The 22,442-nt window shown below is 35.3% G+C and overlaps 1 protein-coding gene across 22 annotated transcripts in view; it reads right to left on the bottom strand.

Annotated features, from left to right (window-relative positions):
• Positions 1 to 22,442, bottom strand: part of NCOA1 (nuclear receptor coactivator 1) — a 241,938-nt gene that overhangs the window by 48,302 nt on the left and 171,194 nt on the right. For all 22 annotated transcript variants that reach the window (XM_025983969.2, XM_025983974.2, XM_025983972.2 and 19 more), the window contains 6 exons: positions 21,804 to 21,983; positions 20,411 to 20,506; positions 15,845 to 15,985; positions 8,371 to 8,518; positions 5,719 to 7,039; positions 2,271 to 2,451 (listed from right to left, as the gene is read on the bottom strand). In XM_025983969.2, the coding sequence (XP_025839754.2) occupies positions 2,271 to 2,451; positions 5,719 to 7,039; positions 8,371 to 8,518; positions 15,845 to 15,985; positions 20,411 to 20,506; positions 21,804 to 21,983 (2,067 nt within the window). The remainder of the gene's footprint in view (positions 1 to 2,270; positions 2,452 to 5,718; positions 7,040 to 8,370; positions 8,519 to 15,844; positions 15,986 to 20,410; positions 20,507 to 21,803; positions 21,984 to 22,442) is intronic.

Here is a 22,442-nt window from a genome sequence, read left to right on the forward strand (position 1 = left end):
GTCTAAAAATCCTCCATGCTCTACCCAGTCATCCCTCCCTCTGACAAATACTAACAACGAATCCCTATCAACCACTGATCTTTTTATTGTCCCCATCGTGTTGCCTTTTCCAGAACGCTATATGGTTGGAATCATACAATATGTAAATATGTAGCCTCTTCAGATTGGCTTCTTCCACTCAGCAATATGCATTTAAAGTATCTCCATGTCTTTTCATGGCTTGATAGCTTCCAAGTTTGGGGAAATTATGACTCACTGCATGCAATTCACATCTTTTCTCTGAAAGCTTTTAGAATCTTTCTCTCTGGTGTGTTCCAGAATTACAAATGCTAAGTTTTGGTATAGGTCTTTTTTGTATGTACGTGTTAGCTATGTGTTCAGCCAGTGAAATCTGAAAAATTATACCTTTTGTTTCTTTCTAGAAACATTCTTGATTTTTTGTTGTTGTTTGAAAATATCTTCTCTTCCCCTTTTTCGCCCCCCTTCTCATTGCTTCTTTGACCGATTCTTATCAATCATTACTGGCCCTCCTAGGTCAATCTTAACTTTTTTTCTTCCCAACTTTCTACTTGTCTTTTTGTTCTTTCTTATAGTTTTTCTCAGCCTTGTCTTCTACCATTTCTCTTAAAATTTTAAAATGTTGGATGTTTAACTTCCAAAAATTCTTTCTTCTTCTTTGCCTTTTTTCTTCCCATATGGATAAAATATCTTCTCAAAAATTTTAGGTTTTTTAGTTTAGTTCAGTTTTAGTCCATGTGCTTGTTGTATAGCTCTATTGAACTCTCTTTTTGTTTCTTTTACTCTCTTTCTTTGTTTCTTTTACTCACACTTCCCTCAAAGTCCTGGTGATCTCTGGTTGTGTCTGTTCAGTGTTCTAAAACATGGACTGTGAGAGCGGAGTGTGAAGCTTGTGTCCTCTGGGAGCCTTCTGTTGGACAATTAAATGGCAGGGTGACCTCTGGCTTTAGGGAGCTCCCCTTACACACCCATATCCAGACATCTTTCTGGCCATTCAGTTCTCCTGAGATAAATCCCCCAGGCTCCCATATTGGATGGGGATCCAGAATCAAAACACTCTATAGTCGGACTTCATTTTATTGCCTTTTAGCCTTGTACCTTCTTGTTTCTACAACTGTGCCTACTATCCCAGAGTCTGGAGCCTCTCAGTTTCAATTAGAACAAACTTTTGGAGTCATTTCATTTAATTCTCCTTTTGCAGGTAAAGAGAATAAAGCTCAGGAAATTCATGTGTCTAGAGTAACACTGTTAATAAAAGGAAAATGTGAGACTTGAACCTGGGCTCCAGCTTACACCTAGTGCTCTGGTCAGCTGAAAAACTGCTTCCAAAACTGTCAGAAATGACTCAAAAACCTTTTTTTCCAGCTTCCTGGAAATCTTGGCAAACTTGCAGGAATTGTGTCATGACAGCTAAAAGCTGCAGTAAGACTGAAATAAATGAGTCCCACATTTGATCCTGTCAAAAGAGGGACAAGACTGGGGGGAACACAGGCAGATTTTGAAAGTAAGCTGTTCAGTTTCCTTTGGTTTCAAGGTTACACAATGGAATTATCAATACCGTTTATTTTCAACTTCAAAATTTTACAGATGAATAACACTTGACAGGCCTATCTTTATGAAGTATTATACTACCAAAGTGTCTCTTTAGGCTAGAGTACCAGTGACTCATTTCAACACAGTTGTCTCCTAAATGGTGCTCTATGGGATAACATGTATGACTTGTGAAAAGAATTCCATAATCAAGAAAGTATGGTAAATGCTGGGTTACAGAAATGTAAACTGGTATCTTTAACATAGGGCTTTTAAAAACTAATATACAATGTGGAATTTTAAGAGGAGAATGGTATATGTGCCATGTAGCATTTGCCCAGTGGATTTTAGCACAAAATCCTTTTTTTCCAACTTGTAGGACTAGTGTTCAAGGAAGACACTTTGGGTAATATAATCTGACCAGTACCATATTTTTGAGTCTTGCTATGGAATGTTTGGGTAAGAACACAAAATTGCTCTCCTTAATATCAACTGTTCACTTTAACATTAATTACAGAAAGACAGAAGTTATAATAACTTAAGATACACATGATGAGTGAAATTCATATGTATAAGAATAACTATACATTATTTACAGTGGCATTAATGTAAAAATAGTTCACTCTCAACAAAAAAATGGTCTGTGCAGTAATGATGAGAGATAAAGCACTAATCCACATTATGGTTACATATTTAAAACAAGGTTTTCTCCCAACACATACTATTTAGCCTGGAAGTGGGTCTGGCAGTGGTGGACTGAAGTGAAGCTGGCAGGGTCTCCGATTTGATGGTTACATTGGTGACTGCACCATCCATCCTCTCTGGCTCACATAAGCCTGGCAACTGGGCTGCCTTCTCCAGCGTGGGTAGTAACTGATCAAACTGGTCAAGGTCAGCTGTAAACTAAGAACGGAAACCAAAGTTAGAGGAAACATATTCTATACTTTACCTGAATCAATGTAGAAAAAAAGTTGTTCCTTTATACTCTATGAATTAAGTGTGACTATGAGAGAATGAAGAAGAAATAATTGGAAAGACTGAGGCCTCATTAAAATTATGTGAGCTTCTGGAAAACAGTTTGGATGCTTATGATATTAATATAGTGGAGGGTATGAGATAATGTACACATAATATTTGTCTACTATATTTTGGCATAAAATTTATGCGTTGGAAAGAGATTAGACTGGAAAGAATTCAAGAATATTGTGTTCCACTGATTATGGATGATTTTTTTTTCTTTTTTTTTGGATGATTTTTTTCTATCTTGTAAAATGATTTACTTTATGATGTTAATGAAAAATAAATTTACACTGATGTAACTTTATAATTTAAAAAAGTTTGGGAAACTTCCATATAAATAGTATAACAGCTTCAAAGATCCCAGGAAGGTCACTTCCCACTTGAGGATTTAATTTTTTTTTTAATTTTTATTTATTTATGATAGTCACACAGAGAGAGAGAGAGAGAGAGAGAGGCAGAGACATAGGCAGAGGGAGAAGCAGGCTCCATGCACCGGGAGCCCGACGTGGGATTCGATCCCGGGTCTCCAGGATCGTGCCCTGGGTCAAAGGCAGGCGCCAAACCGCTGCGCCACCCAGGGGTCCCCCCACTTGAGGATTTAATAAAATAAGAAACCTATTTTCTAGATGAGATAGGGTATCCCTACAGTTGTCTGAGGTTATGCATAGGAGAAAACTGGCCTTATTTCACAGTATTATGCTATTACTATTTGAGACAGTTCATCAGTATAAAATGTCTACCTGTTTGGGTTTCACTATTTAATTCAACTAAAATTTATGTTTCTAGACTGTATAAATAGAATTATATAGATGTATTTTTAAAATGTCTGACTCCTTTCACTTAGCTTTATATTTCTGGGGATGCCTGGGTGGCTCAGCAGTTTGGCGCCTGCCTTCAGCCCAGGACATGACCCTGGAGTCCCGGGATTGAGTCCCACATCGGGCTCCCTGCATGGATCCTGCTTCTCCCTCTGCTTGAGTCTCTGCCTCTGTCTCTCATGAATAAATAAATAAAATCTTAAAAAAAAAACATTATATGTCTGAAGTTCAGAGATCTTGTCACATGTAGTAGTAATTTGTTTTCACTATAGAATAGTAACACACTGTATGAACATGCCACAATATATTTATCCATTCTATTGTGATGGATTTGGGACTAATACAAATAAAGCTACTATGAACATTTTTGAACACATCTTTTGTTATACATGTGCAAAAAGTACTAATCATAAAGGAAAATACTGATATATTGGACTAAATGAAGACATTTCATCAAAAGTACCATTAAAAGAAAGAAAAGGCAAGGCAAAGCATAGAGAAGATGTCTGCAAATATACTACTTTATAGGACTCATCCAAAATATGTAAAGAACTCTTATGGGTCCGTAAGAAAAAGACAACATATTGGGAAAATAGGCAAGATACCTGAATAGGCAGTTCACAAAAGAAGATATACAAATGGCTAATAAATATTAGGGAAATGCAAATTAAAACTATGAAGTACCACTACAAAGACCCCAGAATGGCTAAAATTTAAAAGATTGACCTTACTAAGTATTAGCAACAACATGGAACACTAGAGGGAATTCTTTGTACACACTAGGAAAACTCCATTATCTACTAAAGATGAACATACATATATCTTATGATTCTGCAATTCCACTCGTAGGTATAAACTCAGCAGAAATGCATGAATATGCAAACCAAAACATATATCACGACTGTACACAATAGCATTACCTTATAAAGTTGTGACTTTTTAAAGAGAGTTTTAATAAAGTTATTATTTAAAGCTTTTTTTCAGCTTAAAAGCACAGTATTAGTTTACTTGTACCAAGAAACATGAGAGATAGCTTTATATTCAAAAAGCACACACACATAAAAGTAATCAAAATAGTGTTATTACAAATAGTAAATAGAGACAATATGGAGCACTATGAATGCAGAGAGGAAAGAAATGTCTAATGAGGGCTAGTGGGGAAGGCTTTACAGAGGTGATGTCTGAACTGGTTTGTGAAGGATGAGGAGAAGTTCAGCAGACAGAAAGGAGAGCAAGGCAGAAGATGCTTAGAAGAGACATGGCTTATTCCAGGAATGGCAAGGACTTCCATGTGCCTAGAATGCAGTATGCCTGAGGGAAGAGAGAGATTTCTGTGAGATGAGGGTAGAACATAAAGCTGGCTTAAAAAATGAAGGACCTATGTACACTAAGTGTGAATCCTGTTTCAAAATGAAATGTCTCATTGATTAGCTGCTTTGTAAATATATTTTCAGCTATTTCATATTTGTCTATATTCTTTCTAAATAATTTGTAAGCTCCTAGGGGGGAGAGACTACATTTTCTGTTTTTCTTAAATTCCTTCAGGGTCCACAGCAATTACTCCATAAGTGAAGGTGCCTGTTAATTTCACTCCATCCCCACCTCAGCTTAATCGCAGAAGTTCCTAACCTATAACAATTTATGCAAAGGTTTATTTCTGTTTATTTCTGTTTCAGAGTATGTTATGTACCTGCTTCCTAGAATACTCCAAGTCCCTATTCTGATAAGGGCTGAAGGTGATTAGAATCAGATAAGAAGAAAAACAGCCTTAAAAAACGTTTCAAGGGAAACTAAATAGCAAAGCAAGCCAGACCAAGCAGTTTTGCCCACCTCCTCATACTTCTTTCCCATTTCATTTACATCAGAGGTTCCCAAACTTAGCTACACATCATAGTTCTCTGGGGAGCTTCTTAAAAATACAGATTTCTGTGTTCTATATCCAAAGAGTTGGATTCAACAGGTGGAATTGGAAGGAGGGGGCAGGAAAGGTATGTTTAAAAATTTCCAAAGCTGTGAACTGATTTTATGGAAAGAAGCAAATATCCATTTGCTTAGAATGCTGCATTAAAACTATAGCCCTAAAAAAACAACAACAACAACAAAAAGCTATAGCCCTCCAAAGTTCCAAGGAGGGCATCCTGTGATTTTTCAACCATTTCCTCTGAGGGCATCCCGTGATGTTTCAACCATTGATACTAACCTTTTAATATATGCCCAATGGGTAGGACAAAACATAGCCTGAATCCAAATCTGGTTTATGGTTTGGAGTAAAATACATGAAAAGGAAAAAATAACTATGACTATTTATTCTATGACGCGAGGGATTACCTACCTGGCTCTGGGACTCCAGTTTAATTTCCTCAGGAGCAGGTTTGGTCATCGGGGTTGGATTTGTGGTACAAGGATCCATCTGTTCTTTCTTTTCTACTTTCACCTTTACATCATCCAGGCTCAGGTTCGGAGTTGATCTTAAATCTTTCTCATCTTTATCTAAAAGATACCGTAGGAGCTGATGGTCTTTTGATTCTTTTTTCTTTGAAGCATCCAGTTCTAGTTTTACACTCGAGTTCCCTTGTACCTGTCCAGTCACTGATACAGAAGTAGATGCACCGTCCTTTTTATCAGGCTCAACAGACAAAGTGGTGATATCCGAGGGGCTACCCTCCTGTAGGAGCCGGTGCAAAATTTTGTGCCGCTCCGTCAGCGAGCTATGAGAGGAGGGGCAAGAACCGCTTGAAGAGTTAGCAGAGGCAGAGTTGGAAGTGCCTGAGCAAGACAGTACTTCTTTGCAACTTGTGTCTATATCAGCATGCCGTAACTGCTGCTCTGCAGTTGTTGTCAAAAGCTGCACTAGTTTGTGACTGGTTTGAGAGTACTTATTGTCTCCTTCTGAGAGTCTGTCATTGTTATGCAGAAGCCCAGAATCCAGAGGTTTGCCATCAGTAGAGCTGTTGTCAGACTGAATCATTTCATTTAAAATGGATGCAATCTCTTTGTTATCTTTGGACTCAGCTTTTGCTGGTTGTATATTTAATCTGCTAGGTGAATTCTGTGAGCTCATCTGCCTGAGGACTGGAGAACTGGCAGAGAAGCCAACAGAGTTATTGGGTCCTTCATTCATGCTCTGTAAAGATGTTACTGGGATGTTTGAATAGGATCGGTTACTATTATTACAGGCAGTACCTGTCATGCTAACGGGGGAGCTTAATGTTGGAATATTAGGAGGGAACGAATTGTTTGGCATCCTGGGCCTTGGTGCTAATCCAGAACTAACTTGTCTCCTTGGAGACATGAACTGTGCGAGAGATATTCCTGTACCTTCCATAGGAGAATTATTGAGGTTTAAAGAGGGGTTAGTGCTCTGGGAACTGGCCTGTCCCTGGTTTAAGGCAACACTGGCTACAATCTGATTTCCAGGTGAGCATCCAAAACTCCCTTGGCTGTTGCTAGAATTACTATGACTGCTGCTATGGAGGTCTGAGCTCTGTTGGCGGTTTACTCTGGGGGACACCATGTTGTTGCTGGATGGTGGCAATGTGGATGAACGGGCCACACCATGAGCTGGCGAGATACTAGAATTGACGGAGGGGTTTACTCGGGGAATTGACATTCCAGAATTAGTGTCATCTTGAGGAGAAAGACCACTGTGTTCCCTGGGGGGAGGGGGGAAAAAGACATTATTATTCAAACATCTTCACTGCTTTCCATTAAAATATCTTTATGATGCATATTATAAACCAAGACCATTAACCCCATTAATATTGCAAGCCATCAAGTAAAAAGCTTCTGTATCACTTTAAATTAAGGAAAAACAGTGGACTGTTAGTGCTACTGTGAAATATTAGCACCACTTAATAGGCAATAGTGCTCATGGTCCCATAAATTTGATAACGGTTTCAGTTATATGGGAAAGAAATCTTTCTTGGCCTTGGAAAAAATCCAATATATGTACTTTTAAGCTTTTTGAAATTTAATACAAATACTTAACATTACAATAATATTTTTGATTGAAAGAGAAACTTCCCACACCTCTGTTTACAAAGTCTTTATTCATGACTCCCTTTTACAGCTTTTAAGTATTTCAACTCCAAAGAGGAAGACTGGGTAAGGAAAATACTGTGTCACTGATGTAAAAATTAAAAAGGGTGATATGCAGACATAGCAGATGTTTTGAAAGAGAAATCACAATATGAAAAAAAGAACTGTGCTAATTCCACTCACAAGCATAAATTAAACTAAAATTAGAAAAAACAGAATACTGAATTCAGATTTTCATCGAGCTCTTTACTCAAATCCATAATTATGACAACAGATTTGTGACTGGTATTACCATGTTCCAATAAGCAAATATATCAGATGAGGAAAAGATGAAGTGAGGGGAAATGTCTTTGTTTTTGTTTAATGCTACATTTTAAATAGTTGCAAATGTAGGGTTTTGAATAATTCATAGGATAAAAGAATGGTTCCATGAATTTACCATATATACCAATGTAAAATGTACTTAGAGAGGAGAACAAATTAGAGGCAATGACATTCAAAACTCTCAAGTTGATAGTTTAATGACCTGTAGTTTGAGAAACTGTCAACTTGAACTCAGGAGCCATCAAGTTTGCTCTAATAAGAATACAGCACTTTTAAAAATAAAAATAACAATATTAACAAGTTCTGAAATCTTTTTTAAGACCAAAGTTCACATATGGAAAGTAGGCTATTTTTAGCCACCTTCTTGGTTTCTACCTCTCAAACACATATTTTCAACCTAACCCTTCCTGTGTGTTTGTGTTTTTTTGAACAATAAGGTTATTGTTAGGCAAAAAAACCTATAAAACCCAATATGGATATATTGAATATATACTCATCACACTAGCTTAATGCCTAATTTAGAATTTTTGTTTTCTAGCCATCAAGAGAATAAAAAAATTTTCTCTAAGAAGAGATATGTGAACTGATTTATTTCATATGAAGCTCTCCAAATAAGTAGTACCTGTCGATGATATGAATTCCCATGATGAAAGGTTGCATGTCTGGACTTTGAGGGTAGCAAAGTTTACACTTGGTGTGGGCGCTAAGCATTGTCCCATCATTCAATATGAATCTATAGGATGGGCTGGAGGCAGTGCCACGAGTCATCACTGTTTCAAACAAAAGAAAAACCTAGTTAAAATTCTGACACTTGCACTTTGGGCAGAGGAGAGTTACCAAGCCTTATTTCTACCTTGAGCCTCATTTTAAATGACCTCTCAACAGCTGCCTGCTCAAACTCAAAATAAAGAATAGTTTAGACAAAGCAGATATCTGAAGGGGGAGAAGGACTCTGGCTGAAATAGACACTTGATGACAAGTTTTAACTTAGTACTACTTGAATGAGTGCCTCCTCACATAAGTTAAAATAATGAAGAAACTTCAAACCAGGAAAAAAAAAATCAACTTTAATTTCTCCATAATGGGACAGTTCTTCAAATTTATTAAGTGTCCATTAAAAATACCAGCAAGTAATCGTCTCCCTTTCGGAATTATCTCTAACAAGATTGTTTTTTTCCTTTTGCTGGCTGATTTTTTAAAAAATATTTTATTTATTTATTCATGAGAGACAGAGAGAGAGAGGCAGAGACACAGGCAGAGGGAGAAGCAGGCTCCATGCAGGGAGCCTGATGTGGGGACTTGATCCCGAGTCTCCAGGATCATGCCCTGGGCTGAAGGCGGCACTAAACCGCTGTGCCACCGGGGCTGCCCTGCTGGCTGATTTTTTAATAACAGCTTTACTGAGATCATTCATACACCATAATATTCATCCTTTATGTTTTTATTAGTTTGCAGAGTCACTGAACTGAAATTCAAACTTAATTTTTCACTCAGGAATGTGAATCACTAAGGTCTCATCTGTCAAATTTGTGTATTTACATATATATATTATTTTTGATGTTAGTGTAGTAAAAAATTAAGATAAAGGCAACTGTTACTAATATAAAAAACAAAAACTAGATTAAGGCATTCATATCACTATATAAACAACATAGTTTACTTCTGTCTTAAAGGTTTATTAATAGCAGGCAAAATTCTAACCATATTGTTAAGTATTTATTAAATATGTAAGGGCTATACCAAACTACTAAGTAAGAAAATGTCACTGATGTTTTAGCAATATGATACAATTCTATTTTAAGAAAGATTTAATAGGTAGATTCAGCTATAGGTTAAAAATCATAGTCATGGAAACACAAGAATTACTACCACAAATGACTATTACAATTTAGCCTGTAATAAATGTTAGTACTATTTTTCATAGACATTTCAGAAAGCCCTTCTATTACATTTTAAAGACACATTAAAGAGATTTAAAATGACCAATTAATAATAAATATCTTTTGAAACTACATATTACTTAAGAGAAGACACTCTCTTTTACTGCTTTGGGTATACCTCATATGCTAAAGAGGGTATAAACTGTTGTAAACCTATACCATACAAAAATAAGCCTAAATACTAAAATTAAGACACAGACTTAATTGAAAGGATTAAGACTGATGTCCAATCAACCACATTCCTTACCCATCTGGCAATTTCAGCCAGAAATCACTGGTACATTTACCAAATATAACATAGGGAGAAACTTAGTACCTAATGAAATAATAAATGATGAAAGAGTCTTAAATGAAATGGATAATTTTTCTATTTAAGGATATAAATAAATGTTTTGCTATAACAAAACCCTAAAAATGTAATGATTCCAAATTGTCAAAATCTTTTTAACAGTATATTTTAGAAAACACATCTATAACAAAAAAGTAGCATTTCAAGATAAATTATTAATTTGGGAGAAAAATAAAGCTTTATTATATAAAGGGCCAGGCAATATATTTCATGTTATTTTGTTTATACCATTTTATCTCTCTCTTCATCAGTTTATTGTATTTTAGGATCTCCCCATTCTCCTGAAAAACACCGGCTCTTCACTACTGAACTGTACTGTCACCAGCCACATGTGGCTATTTAAACTTAAAATTAAATAAAATTTTAAGTTCAGTTCCTCAGCCACACTAGCCACATTTCAACTACTCGGTAGTGACATGTAACTACTGTCTCCCATACTCAACAGTGTGTGTATGTGTATGTATATATATGTATATACATACACATACACACAATCCGACTTTACTTTCATTCCAATCTTATTTTTCATTACTTCCTAAATATTTCCTCTGTCACTTTAAATAAGAGGTAGATAACTTTACACACACTTATCTTTCTTCAGAAACTAAAATAAACATAAGGGCTAGTACTGTGTCCCATTCTTATTTTCCACTCTCCTTGAATCTCATGTAAACAGATTAATACTGACTTGTGATCAACTACCATAACACTTCTTTAAAGGAGAGATTTTAGATTTTAGCTGTGTTCTCTAATGCTTTTCTCAATTTATGTTCTTGCTCTAGTAGGAATCTGGACTTAACTTTTGTAATGAAAATTAACAGAAGTTTCTTGATTTGTTTATTAGCCCTATAAAGTGAGAAAGAACTAGAAACCAGACTAGCATAGAAACCTTTAAATGCTTAATGTGGATTACAGAACCATCACTGGTCCTTTTGGTAACTATGCTGTCTTAATTTGGGACTCTATCTATCCAAAACAGTAAAAATTCCAAAATTGGGGAACTCCTATTAACTTTATATAAGGAAATTACCACACTTTAATTTTTAAAGTTAGATTATTTATTTTGGATGATAATGTGTGGAAAAAGACTTAATACACATCATTATTCACAGTCATTTTTTGAAAAGGAAAAAAGATAATATAAGCTATAGTAAAACTTTAGTTATTAGAATTAAGGCTATCCAATTAACTAAAATTCTTTTGATGCTCAGTTTTTCAGATGGAAAGGTAAACAGGAAGGTAGCATGGATCAATGAAAAGAACAAGACCCTAGAAGTCAGATTCAGGCTTGAACTCTGACTTTGTCATTTACAACTTTAGGACTTCATAATGCAAATTAACCTTCTCCCATCATCACTAAAATGGAGCCAGTAATGCTGTAAGATAATATCTAGTATGGAGCTTAGTATATAGTAGGTACTAAATGAATATTTCCTGAATAAACATCAAAGACGGAAGAAGCAAACACAAAGTACCTATGTCCTGAGTACAGACACATTCAGCCAATCCCTAGATACCATTCACACCAATAGCTTTGATCATATGTAACAATCATGAATATTTTGAATTAAGACATGAGTAAGGGAGCCATAGTTCTTTATAGAGCTGGCTGGATAAATGTTTGCTCTGCACATGAAATTTTCCCTATAAAGGGTTTCAAGGTTACAACAAGTCAAAACTATCTGGAATGTCATTTTGATCACAGGTCCTGGCCTTGTTTTCCAATCTAGTATTGCCAGGTATATAGCTAGCTGGTATTGTGATTCTTGACTCGTGTCCATTTCTAAAATTTTTAGAACACTTAGTGGGGAGGAACACCACTGATGAGGTAGTTCTGACACCCCCAGAAACTCTTCTAGGAACCTTTTAAAATAACAACTGTTTTGTTTTGTTTTCCCCTCCAGAATAGGCCTCAACAGAGCTATGAAGTAAAGGAAACCATTTCCTCTGGTCATAGCAGCTGTAAAAGTAGAGCTATTTGGGTTTTTGATTCCACCCAATTTGGTGCCAAGATAACCTTAACAAGCATGCTTTACTGATATTAACTAAATGGATAGGTATAAAATGTATGGTAGGGTACTACAGGTCAATGCTGGTAGAGGCTTCTTTTTCCTTTTGGTATTTCCCTAGATATATGCAGAAAATGCAATTTTAAAAACAGTTATCAACAGTTATTAAAAACAGTTTGCAATATCAAACAGTTATTTAATGGAAAAATAATTACCCCATATGCTCGGAGATTTTCAATTATCAATGGGTTAATCCTATTCAGTATATGAAATTTCTTAAAAATGGAAATAAATTCATATTTTAAGTTTTTTCAACAAGCCTGACAAAAAAAGATTTTCAGCTAACTCTGTTATATGGACCATGGAATTAATCACAGTACACCAGTCTCAAAGAACATTCTAGTTAATCATTCATAGGGGAACTTAGGTTTTATAGCAATGCTTCCAAACTTCTTGGTACTATAAATTCCTTATAATTGCCTTGTGATTTTTTAAATTAAAATAATTTTATTTTGTGATTATAAAATTAAGATAACTGAGAAGTGACCAAAGAATAAGATAAAGTCATTTGTAATCCCATCACTCAGAGTCACCACTGTCCACATTTTGTAAACCCTCTAGAATTGGATAAACATCCAAGCATGAAATCATACTACATACGCTGTGTTTTCACAGCCTATTTTTCAATATAACAATATATCATGGACATCTTTCAAAGAAAAGAAATGATGATCCATTACATCACTGATAATAGGTAAGCAGAACTTTTATAAAACTTTCCTAGGCTATGTTAACATTCCCATGACTGCTACTCTCCCCAAGTGCTGATAGATGTGCTATAGGAATAAGTATTCTGAGGAAAAAGAAGTCTGGATAACAAAGTCAAACAGGTACTTTTACCTCCCAGAAACTTACTTTATATGTCTTATGAATTCCCAAGAGTGAGAAACTGAAACATTCCCCAAACTTAATTCAGCATGAAACATCATTCTTTAGTTACAGCTATTAATATCTTGTGGAATGTAGGTTTATGTTTTCCAAATTTCTCTGTTAGAAAACATCTTAGACTATAGACTGATTCTGTAGTGTGGGTGGAGTCCAGAAATCTGGTTTAACAACTGCCCTGGATAAATGTTATCAAGGACCCTTGGGAAGCATTTAACCTAAAACTTTCTTAAAGGAATGGTTCTCAATCCAACTGAACCTGGAAAACTTTTCCAAACCATACACACCTAACACAGACCTCCTCATAGTTTAAAAAGTTCCTCAGGTGATCCTGATATCCCTTCTCCCCTAAACTCAGTGAAGAACCACTGCTATAACCTAGTTCATGATGAATGCCCACATATTCTTAGGCTGAAATGTGGGGCTTCTTTCCAAATTTGATTCTGGAAAATAAAATAGTAAACTCCCTTTAAAAGCAGTCCATGAGCATCTCTGACAAAAACAGCTAAAAAACTAAGCTAAGAACTAACTTAAAGTTTAATACATATTAGGATTTTCTACCAGTCACTGCCTTCAAAGAGTAAGTTAATGGGCAGGAAAATTAAAAAAAAAAAGACTCAAAAACTATAGTTTTACAAACTTTTAACATTTTTAAAGTTTCACACAAAATCAAGTTTTACACAGTGACATAATTTCACTCTTTTCATCCAGACCCTTATGTGAAGAGGGAGTAATGAAACTGCAAATACAAACTTATACCTCCCCAACTCTTGACAGACCAATGGATCTCACACTTGATGTACTTAAGCACTGCCTTTGGAGCTTCTGATACCTGGGCCCTCACAGGAAGCTGTAATTCAGCAAGCCAATATCTTCAACAGATGATCCCCATGTAAGAGTTTCATGGGGCACAGTTTTCTTACCAGGTTAGATACTGCTGAATATGAAATACCAGAAAAAGATCTGTTCAATCCATGCACACTTTTAGGCAAATTGACCAGATTCTCCAAAACTATATAATAAGAGTCATGTGAACTCTGGACAACAGTGCTGAGAAAAACACAAGTTCTCTCTGTTGAGGAATGTTTTCTTCTCAAAGAAGTGGAAGAAAAGGACATGAAGAAATGACTAATGGGGAAGAGGTGTTGAATTATATTATCTTACATTTTACTCTAAATTGTTTTACTTCATATATTAATGAGGTACTTGTTATACTTTAATCAGTATTTTTATAGAGAATTCTAATGATTTAGAAACATATCAACTGTGGTTCAGTCACATCCATAGGGAATCTAATCATTTAGAGAATAAGACAGTAATTTAGATCTGTTTTGCCTAGGTGGAAGTATATGTAAATTATAGGAAAATAAAATTAATTAAAAGTCTTCCAAATAAAGTCTTGGGAGGCCCAACTTAAAAAGTTAAGGTGAAAACCAAACAGTGTAATATACTTCAGCATTTTGGCAGTGAATGAAGATAGTGCTCTGAGTCTCAAACTTATGCAAAAGTCAAGTGCCATTCTTGGTAGAGGGAATCATGAAGTTTGTAACCAATAAATGGCATTAGTGGCTTATTGCAATGGTTTCCAAACCTGACTGCACCAGGATGGCCGGGGAACTTGAAAAAAAATGTAGGTTCTTGGTCCTATCCACTGAAATACCATCTTTGGGGAAGGTATCAGTCTAGTAAGAGGCCCAATGGAGAACTATGAGTCTGTAGGAAGTTGTTCCAGAAGCAATCAGACTAATGAGATTCAGAATAGATGGCTTCCAGGAAAAAACAAAACAAAACAAAACAAGCTGCTTCCTCTCCACATACCACCTGAAAGCAGTTGACCTAAAATGTAATAAATGGAAAAATCATCTATAAAGTTAGGAAACGTAATATTACAGGAAATATTAAAATTAAGAAGGCTGATGGAACACTGAAAAATATTTTTTTAAACTATTTTTCAGGAAGAGCCATACAAAGAGACTCTTCAAAGAAACTATTAGAGAATAGAGAATAAATTATACAGGGAATGGAGTACTAGGCTAACATAATTATGTAACAATATTTTTAAAGTATATCAAAACCCTCACTTCTGAAACTCTATGAACTTTCTCAAATAATTTTCCCTGTGTTTCCTGTAATATGATTAAATTCCTTAAGGGCAGGGAATAGACTTACTTTATCTCTTAGAGTACTATGACATAGCATATACACAGTTCTTAATTTAATATGACATATTTTTAACTCCAAACTTCATCTTGAGTCTGGTGATACAGGTACCATAACAGTAATCAAGTAAACCTGTGAGATACAGATTTCTGTATTATCTAGAAGTCCTTTCACATGCCTGTTCTGCTGGGAATGATCTTCAAAAGTCAGACGACATTATTACTTCATTTCTGAAGCCATCCCTGATTCTCCAAGCCAGAATCAGTTTTTTTTTCTTCTTTGGTTATACCTCTGGGTATAAGCTCATATGACACTGATATTTAAAGTCATTTATTGTCCAAATATATTTTGAGCTCCTTGAGGGCAAAACCCTGCTTCTTAGCCATCGCTGTATCTCTGCCACCTGACATAGTGGTCTATGTATGTGAGGAACTTGATACATGTCTGCTGAATGAATGAATGAATGAATGAGTGAGTGAGTGACCACCACATGATACCCTGTTCTTTAAAATGTGCATCCCAAATTCAGGATCCACTCATGAATTACTTTGCTTACCCATTTCTTCCTTTCCTAAAACTGATTATTGCAAAAACTGTAATTTGGAGAAAATACTTATCAAGCCATAAGTTCTATACAATTTACTTCATATTAATAAAAAGGTCAATGAAAATAATCAAGAGAAAAAACTTTACCTTCTTGAAATAGTTGTCTGGCATAAGACGGTTCTCTGCCCTGAGGTTGGAAAAAAGCATAAATGCACTTCCTCACTAAATCTTCCCAGCCAGTTCTGCCAGCAGCTCTCAGGGAGCTAGTATCAATAGAGATGATTTTACCTACATGAAAAACAGAAGTTTACATTTGTGATAGCCTCTTGATGTAAGTCACCTATATATCAAAATCAACAACTATATCTAAGAAATTTGCTGCTGCCCCTAAATGCTTAATGGACAAAACCATTAATAAACACCATTAATTTTTATTACATATGGTAACAGTGTATATAACACTTACATGATAAAATCTGCTTTGGTCTTGGAGTGTGTAATATATTTATCATATTCTAAAATTCGATTCCAGTCAAGTATTACAGTTGTACTATTAAGACCTGAAGCTGCACTGACTAATGAAAATCCAACTCCTCTGGTTTGCTCTTTGGATTCTACTCTCTATATACTAAATGACTAGATTACTTATTGGGAAAGGAGAGACAGAGATGAAATATATTTTGGTTTAAATTCATTTCCAATAACAAAGTGAAGAGAATATGAGAAAGTAAGCAAGACTTTCCTTTTCTACTTCCTCTTGGGCCATAGGCAATATTGCATTTAAGAGTAAACAAAGACTGAAGACAATAAAAGTTAAATCAGAAAAAGATAACAAGTGAGAGCACTGAGACTGGCTAGACATTCTGCACAAAGAACATATGCTTTATAAAATGTAGTGGTGATTTGCTACTGTTAGCATATTTGAACAAATTTCCTAAATGGCTATGGAAGAATTCAGGAAAATTATTCCTTAGTTAGCCAGGGCCAATTCATTTAGTTTGGGATTACCTAGATTTGTTTTATTTCTTTATGCAATCTTTTATTAACATAACATATGTAAGATATATATATGAATTAGATTAATAAAATGAAAATCTGCAAACCTACCATCCAATTTCAGAACTTGAACATAACCTATACCATTCCATTATGTGTGTATCCTCACCTGTCATATCCCTCTGTTTTTATACTTTCCTATCAAGGGACACCTAAATCGTATTGCTTTTTGTTATTACAATCAATGCTGCTGCAAACACTGTCTACATTTTCATGGTAGCATGTGTTTGAGAGTTTCTCTAGGGCACATATGTAGGAACAGAACAGCTGAATCATAGGTTATGTGAATGTCCAACTTTATAACATTAAACTGTTTCCCAGAAACTTATATAAGAGTTACTATTAATCCAACATCATCTCCATCACTTGAGGTACTGTCAGGCTTCTTTACTTTTTACAATTAGTAGGTCAAAAATGTTTATGATCTAAATTTGTACTTCCTAACTCATGAGGTTAAGTATTTTTCATGTTTCCTCTTCTGTGAATCACTGACTTATCTTCTTATCTTCCTTCTTCTTACAATCAACTCAAACCTATTGTACTTTTTGTGCATCCTCATTTTAACTAACCCCTTCTTTATATATTTCACTTGGTTTGTTTGGAAATAAATTTATTAGGCCTCTTTAACTCAGAGTCTTGAATCTGATATATCTGAGTCTGTCTGATAAGGCTGTCACCCAAGTTTTGGTAAGAATGTAAATGGTAGAAAGGAAAGAAATTCACACTTAATTAAAGGAATTTTGTTATTTAAGAATAGTTTGTGGAAGGCCTGGTGAACACTTAATTGCAACTATAGACAATTACAGATTTTCTAAGAATTACAATTTTTTATTCTTTGCCTCTTATTACATCAGAGGTCAAGAGTTGGTTATAGCAGAGAATTAACTGTCACATGGATCTTCACATGCAACAATGCTTCTCAGGGCCAATGACTAAGGGTGGGGTGTGTGTGTGTTCATGTTTATGTATTCATGTCAGTACTAATCGGAGGGGAGAAAGTGATCAAACTATTAGTAATGGTAACAAATAATTAGGTAATGCAGTGACTATCTTAGAAAATCATGAACAGGCTGATTTGAAAGTTTAACCAACCAACCAAACCAACCGGTAAGCCACTGTACAACATTTCTTGGTAGACTTTCTTTTAAAAGGACATGAACCACCCCATATAGAATTAAAACTACTACTAAAATTTAAGGAATTAAATATCTAATACTGCAACTAGTTTATTAATTTTTATCTATATCAGTTTGATGATACTATAATAAAATGTTCTTTACATTTTAAGAACACTGTATTTCTTTGGCACCTTTCTATTTTCCTTATATTTTACATTTCCTCTGGTATCTTTTATGTAATAAGTGTGTACAGTACAGTCATGTCCTTGTAATAGTGCTCTGGCAATGCAATATAAAGCAAAAGGGCTTAAGGATATCTGTTCTCAGCAATTAGCTGTATGGTTTTGGAAAAGTCACCATTCTATCATTTGTTAAATGAGTGGGCTAGAATCTGTGATCTCTGAGGTTCCTTCTAGATTTATAATTATTTTATGATTCAGAGCTTAATTTTAAAATTTGTATACATTTACCTCAAAATCAGGTATATCTAAGATTTTAATCCTGGTTCTTTGGTCAGGAATAAAACTATCAGTTATAACATTGTTCCTGTGGAAAAATACAGTCTTCTTTAATCCAGAATAAGGGGTGCCTGGATGGCTCAGTCAGTTAAGCATCTAGCTCTTGATTTTGGCTCAGGTCATGATCTTACAGTCTTGAGATCAAGCCCTATGGCAGGATCTGTGCTCAGCAGGGAGTCTGCTTCTCTCCCTCTGCCCCTCCCCCCACTTGTGCACACTCTCCCTCTCTCAAATTTTTAAAAATTTATAAAAATAATCCAATTTAAGATTCAATGTATAGAAATGCAATACAAGAAAAAGCTGTAATATACTGTACCTAAATTATCCTCATAATTTTTAGGCCTCCTTTGTCTCCATTTATTCTGTAGCCTGACTACCACCCTTTCTACCAAGCTTTTATTCTGCTCATAAGCCCTTACTTGGTTTTAGTGACCCAAAAGACCAATTACATTTTCAGTGGACCCTATTTTTTCTCCATGCATTAGTATTTTTGGTTTTCAATAAAGGTTATTAAATTTTTCCAGAGCTGTTCATTGGTGGAAAATGGAAAAGGACATGTAGATGGAAGACTCAAAGAAGGAATGAAGAAAGTTATGGTGAGGGATAATTATTATGTACGGATGCCGTATCTCTAAGTCCTAGACATTTTCTTTACTATACTCTGTTATTAGTGCTAATTTATCCCCACCTACTCTTCAGTAAGAGCAGCTGGGAGCTTATCTTTAAAAACACAAGAATAAAGCACACAACAGGAATATTAGATTTCTGGGACTAAAAAATTATTAAATATTGTAACAAATACTAATAAATGTTATAAATAATGGCAAAAGTCAAAAAGTACATTAAAACTAAACTTTCACAAAGAATAAATATAGTAGAAATAATTTTTTAAATGTTGGTCTGCTAAAAAAGATCTCGCAGTATCTATCCCTATTTTAAAATGAGAGGTGATATATAAGTAACTCTGATGTAAAAATATGAAACTTGATGTGTTAAAGTGAAGATAAGATTACATAACATATAAAAAATACTATAGAAAATTGTTAAGAATGGTAACAATTTGTGTGGCTGAAAATTAAACCTAAAGTAGGCCCTTACAAAGAAGGCCTGACTTCCTGGCACTCTTACCATGACTTACTTTGGGCTCTATTGCCCTTCTTTTGGTTTCTCTAAAGCACTAGACTGTTTTCTCATGGGCCTTTGCAGCTGGCTCTCCTTCCTCAATCAGGAGTGTTCATGCTGCATCATGACCCTTCCTTGCCACCCCTTCCACACTTTGCAGAGTTGGCACGACCTCATTCTTTGGAGCTTAGCTCAATATCAGCTCCTCAGTAGGCATTAGTTAACCAGTGAATTTAAAAATAGGTTCTCCCTATTAGTCTCACTTTTATTATCTCATACCTTTTCCATCATAAAACATACCACAATTTGTAATTACATTGTTGATTTCTGCTCAGTCATGTACACCCTGAGCAGTCACACACAGTGACAGGCACTTCTAGGCATTTAATCAATATGTCTTGAATATATATTTTTTTAAAGGGGGGAAGGGAAAAGAAATAGTCAGATACATTGAAGCATAATTTTAAAAACATCATTTATAAATAAATATACTTACATCTACATTGCCAAATTTCTTTAAAAATTTTATTCCATGATTACGAAAAATAATTTATAACCAAAACAATATGTGAATAGCTATAATGTTCTCCCCACAACCCTGCCAATGGCAATGATTACAGCATCTAAAATGCACAAGATGAATGGAGCACCTGGCTGGCTTGGTCAGTAGGGTGTGTAATTCTTGATCTCGGGGTTGTGAGTTCAAGCCCCATGTTGGGTGTGGAGATTGCTTAAAAGAAAAATCTTTAAAAGTTAATAAAATAAAAAAAAATAAAATACACAATATCAAGACCATCATTTAAAATACTTTTTGTATAAGATCAGTGAACAGAAGCTAAATAGCAGACAACAAAAGGACACGAAATTTTGGATGTAAATCTAAACTTTGCAGTTAATACCTGTAGTATCTTGCTTGGTCATAAAGGATTCTACACCTGTAATGGCTGGAGGCCGAGGTAATCGCCGTGCAATACAAATCAAACATGACTGGAAATCTGCCCAAGACAAGATAAGGGGAAGTTGAAGAAAAGAAGGCAGAAAACAGTTCACATCTATCATTTACCATTAATGGTTTTCATAAAAACAACACATGTTATAGGATCTGACATAATACTGGAGTTACTCTGATCTAATAATATAATATTGGAGATAAAATTGCTGGTAACCAAAAACTGGCAGCTCCGGGTAGAGATCTAGTTAGCATAAATTATCCCTTCCCATTGAATGTTCTGACAGAGACCAGAGGAGACAGATGTATCTCATGTACTTGGATGATAGCAACCTGAAGAAGTGGTTGTCACTAGATTAAAGGGACACAGTGATTTTTTAAATACAGTTTTTAGTCAATTTCCTATGCTTATCAATACTTAATGGCTACAAAGACTATTCTTACAACCGCTATGCAGATAATAATTACCATATGAGAAAAACACTTAACTCTTTCTGAAGAAGCATTATTTTGGCCTTGATGGAGGATTTTATGTTTTAGGATCTATAATTTTTTTGAAGTCCCATTTCCATTTTTGAGTGCTACACAGAATGTCACACAGCTAAACATGAACTTCAACCATAGAAGACAGACTGGCACTGGCATGTGTATCTTGTAAAAAGTCCTCACTTGACTGTGGCACCCATTTGCAGATGAAAGCTGCTACATGCATGGCCTTTTTTTGTATCCGATTAATTTCTCACCTATTACCTCCCCTAGTCCTTCCTTCAGTTTCTAATCTGTGGTGTCTTGACCTTAGTTCAGGCTAGCTCACATGGAAAACTCATCCACTGGCACATATTTGACTAATGCCCTGTTGGTACCATGTTCCTATTAGAGCGTCAGCTGTGTTTTCATCTGTTCATAAGTTTTCTCCTTATAAATTACCTTGTATGGCCTCAAAAATGCTAACTCCATTCTCCAACGTTCCCCACACTCTAAACTTGAAACTTTCTAAAAATCAGAGCTGTTCAACAGCCTGCTGCATCTGGTACATTTCCAACTGGCAGCAGTTAGCTACGTCTCTTATTTCTAGGCAGCAAGTTGGTTTGAATTTGACATTTTAGTGGGAATGCCAGCTTAAAACTGAGAGTGTGGGGGCATATGAAAGGGGTGATTCTAGGTGCTGGCAATTTTTTTCTTAAGTATTAAGAAATAACGTAGTAAGTTGAATAGCCACTATGATACATAATATAGTGACAAAAAATACTCTCTGAAAAATACTGTTTATAATCAGTTACTCTCATGATCTTTAAAGCCATGGAAAAAGCGATCAAACACCTTAAAATCACCCTTTGTTTTACCTTCTCCATCCTCTTGAATTGATTTTGGCTGTGACACGGTGAAACACTGCATGACTTCGTACCGCTGGCAAGCTTCTTGGTTCTCAGTGCCTGGCTCATCTGGAGGGTGAATTAGCATCCTGCAGTTAAAGGTATGGCTATTTCGTCGTGTTGCCTCCTGAGGCCAAGGAACTCCATTTACTGTGGGAGAAAAATTGATTATATGTCCGCCAATAGGGTGAAAAACTCTGAAGATACAAAAGACATACATTTAGCCATCTGCTTTATTAGATATTCAGATGAAAAGACAGATCTCTTCACACCTAACATTATCCTGAGGCAACAGGATACTTGTATTTCTTACCAAATGTCTAACAATTACAAAACTAAAATTTTTAAGAGATTGTGCAGGATTTCTCCCCTCAAAAATAAGGCCTTACAAATTCATAACAGTCTTCATAAACAGTTAAGGGCAGAAATTAAAAAGTAACAGCTTACTACTCTTTTGCTCAGATTTTTATAGCAGTTAATTAATACACTTTTCCATTTGTAACTGGAAATGAAAAAATGATTGGAAGCCACAAATCCAATGTAAAGCAGGAGTTTTAACCTGGCAGGCATGTATTCTTAAGGATGAGCTTGTAAAAATGTGCACTTTTT

Source organism: Vulpes vulpes, chromosome 8 (assembly GCF_048418805.1).
Source record: "Vulpes vulpes isolate BD-2025 chromosome 8, VulVul3, whole genome shotgun sequence".
Classification (NCBI taxonomy): Eukaryota; Metazoa; Chordata; class Mammalia; order Carnivora; family Canidae; genus Vulpes; species Vulpes vulpes.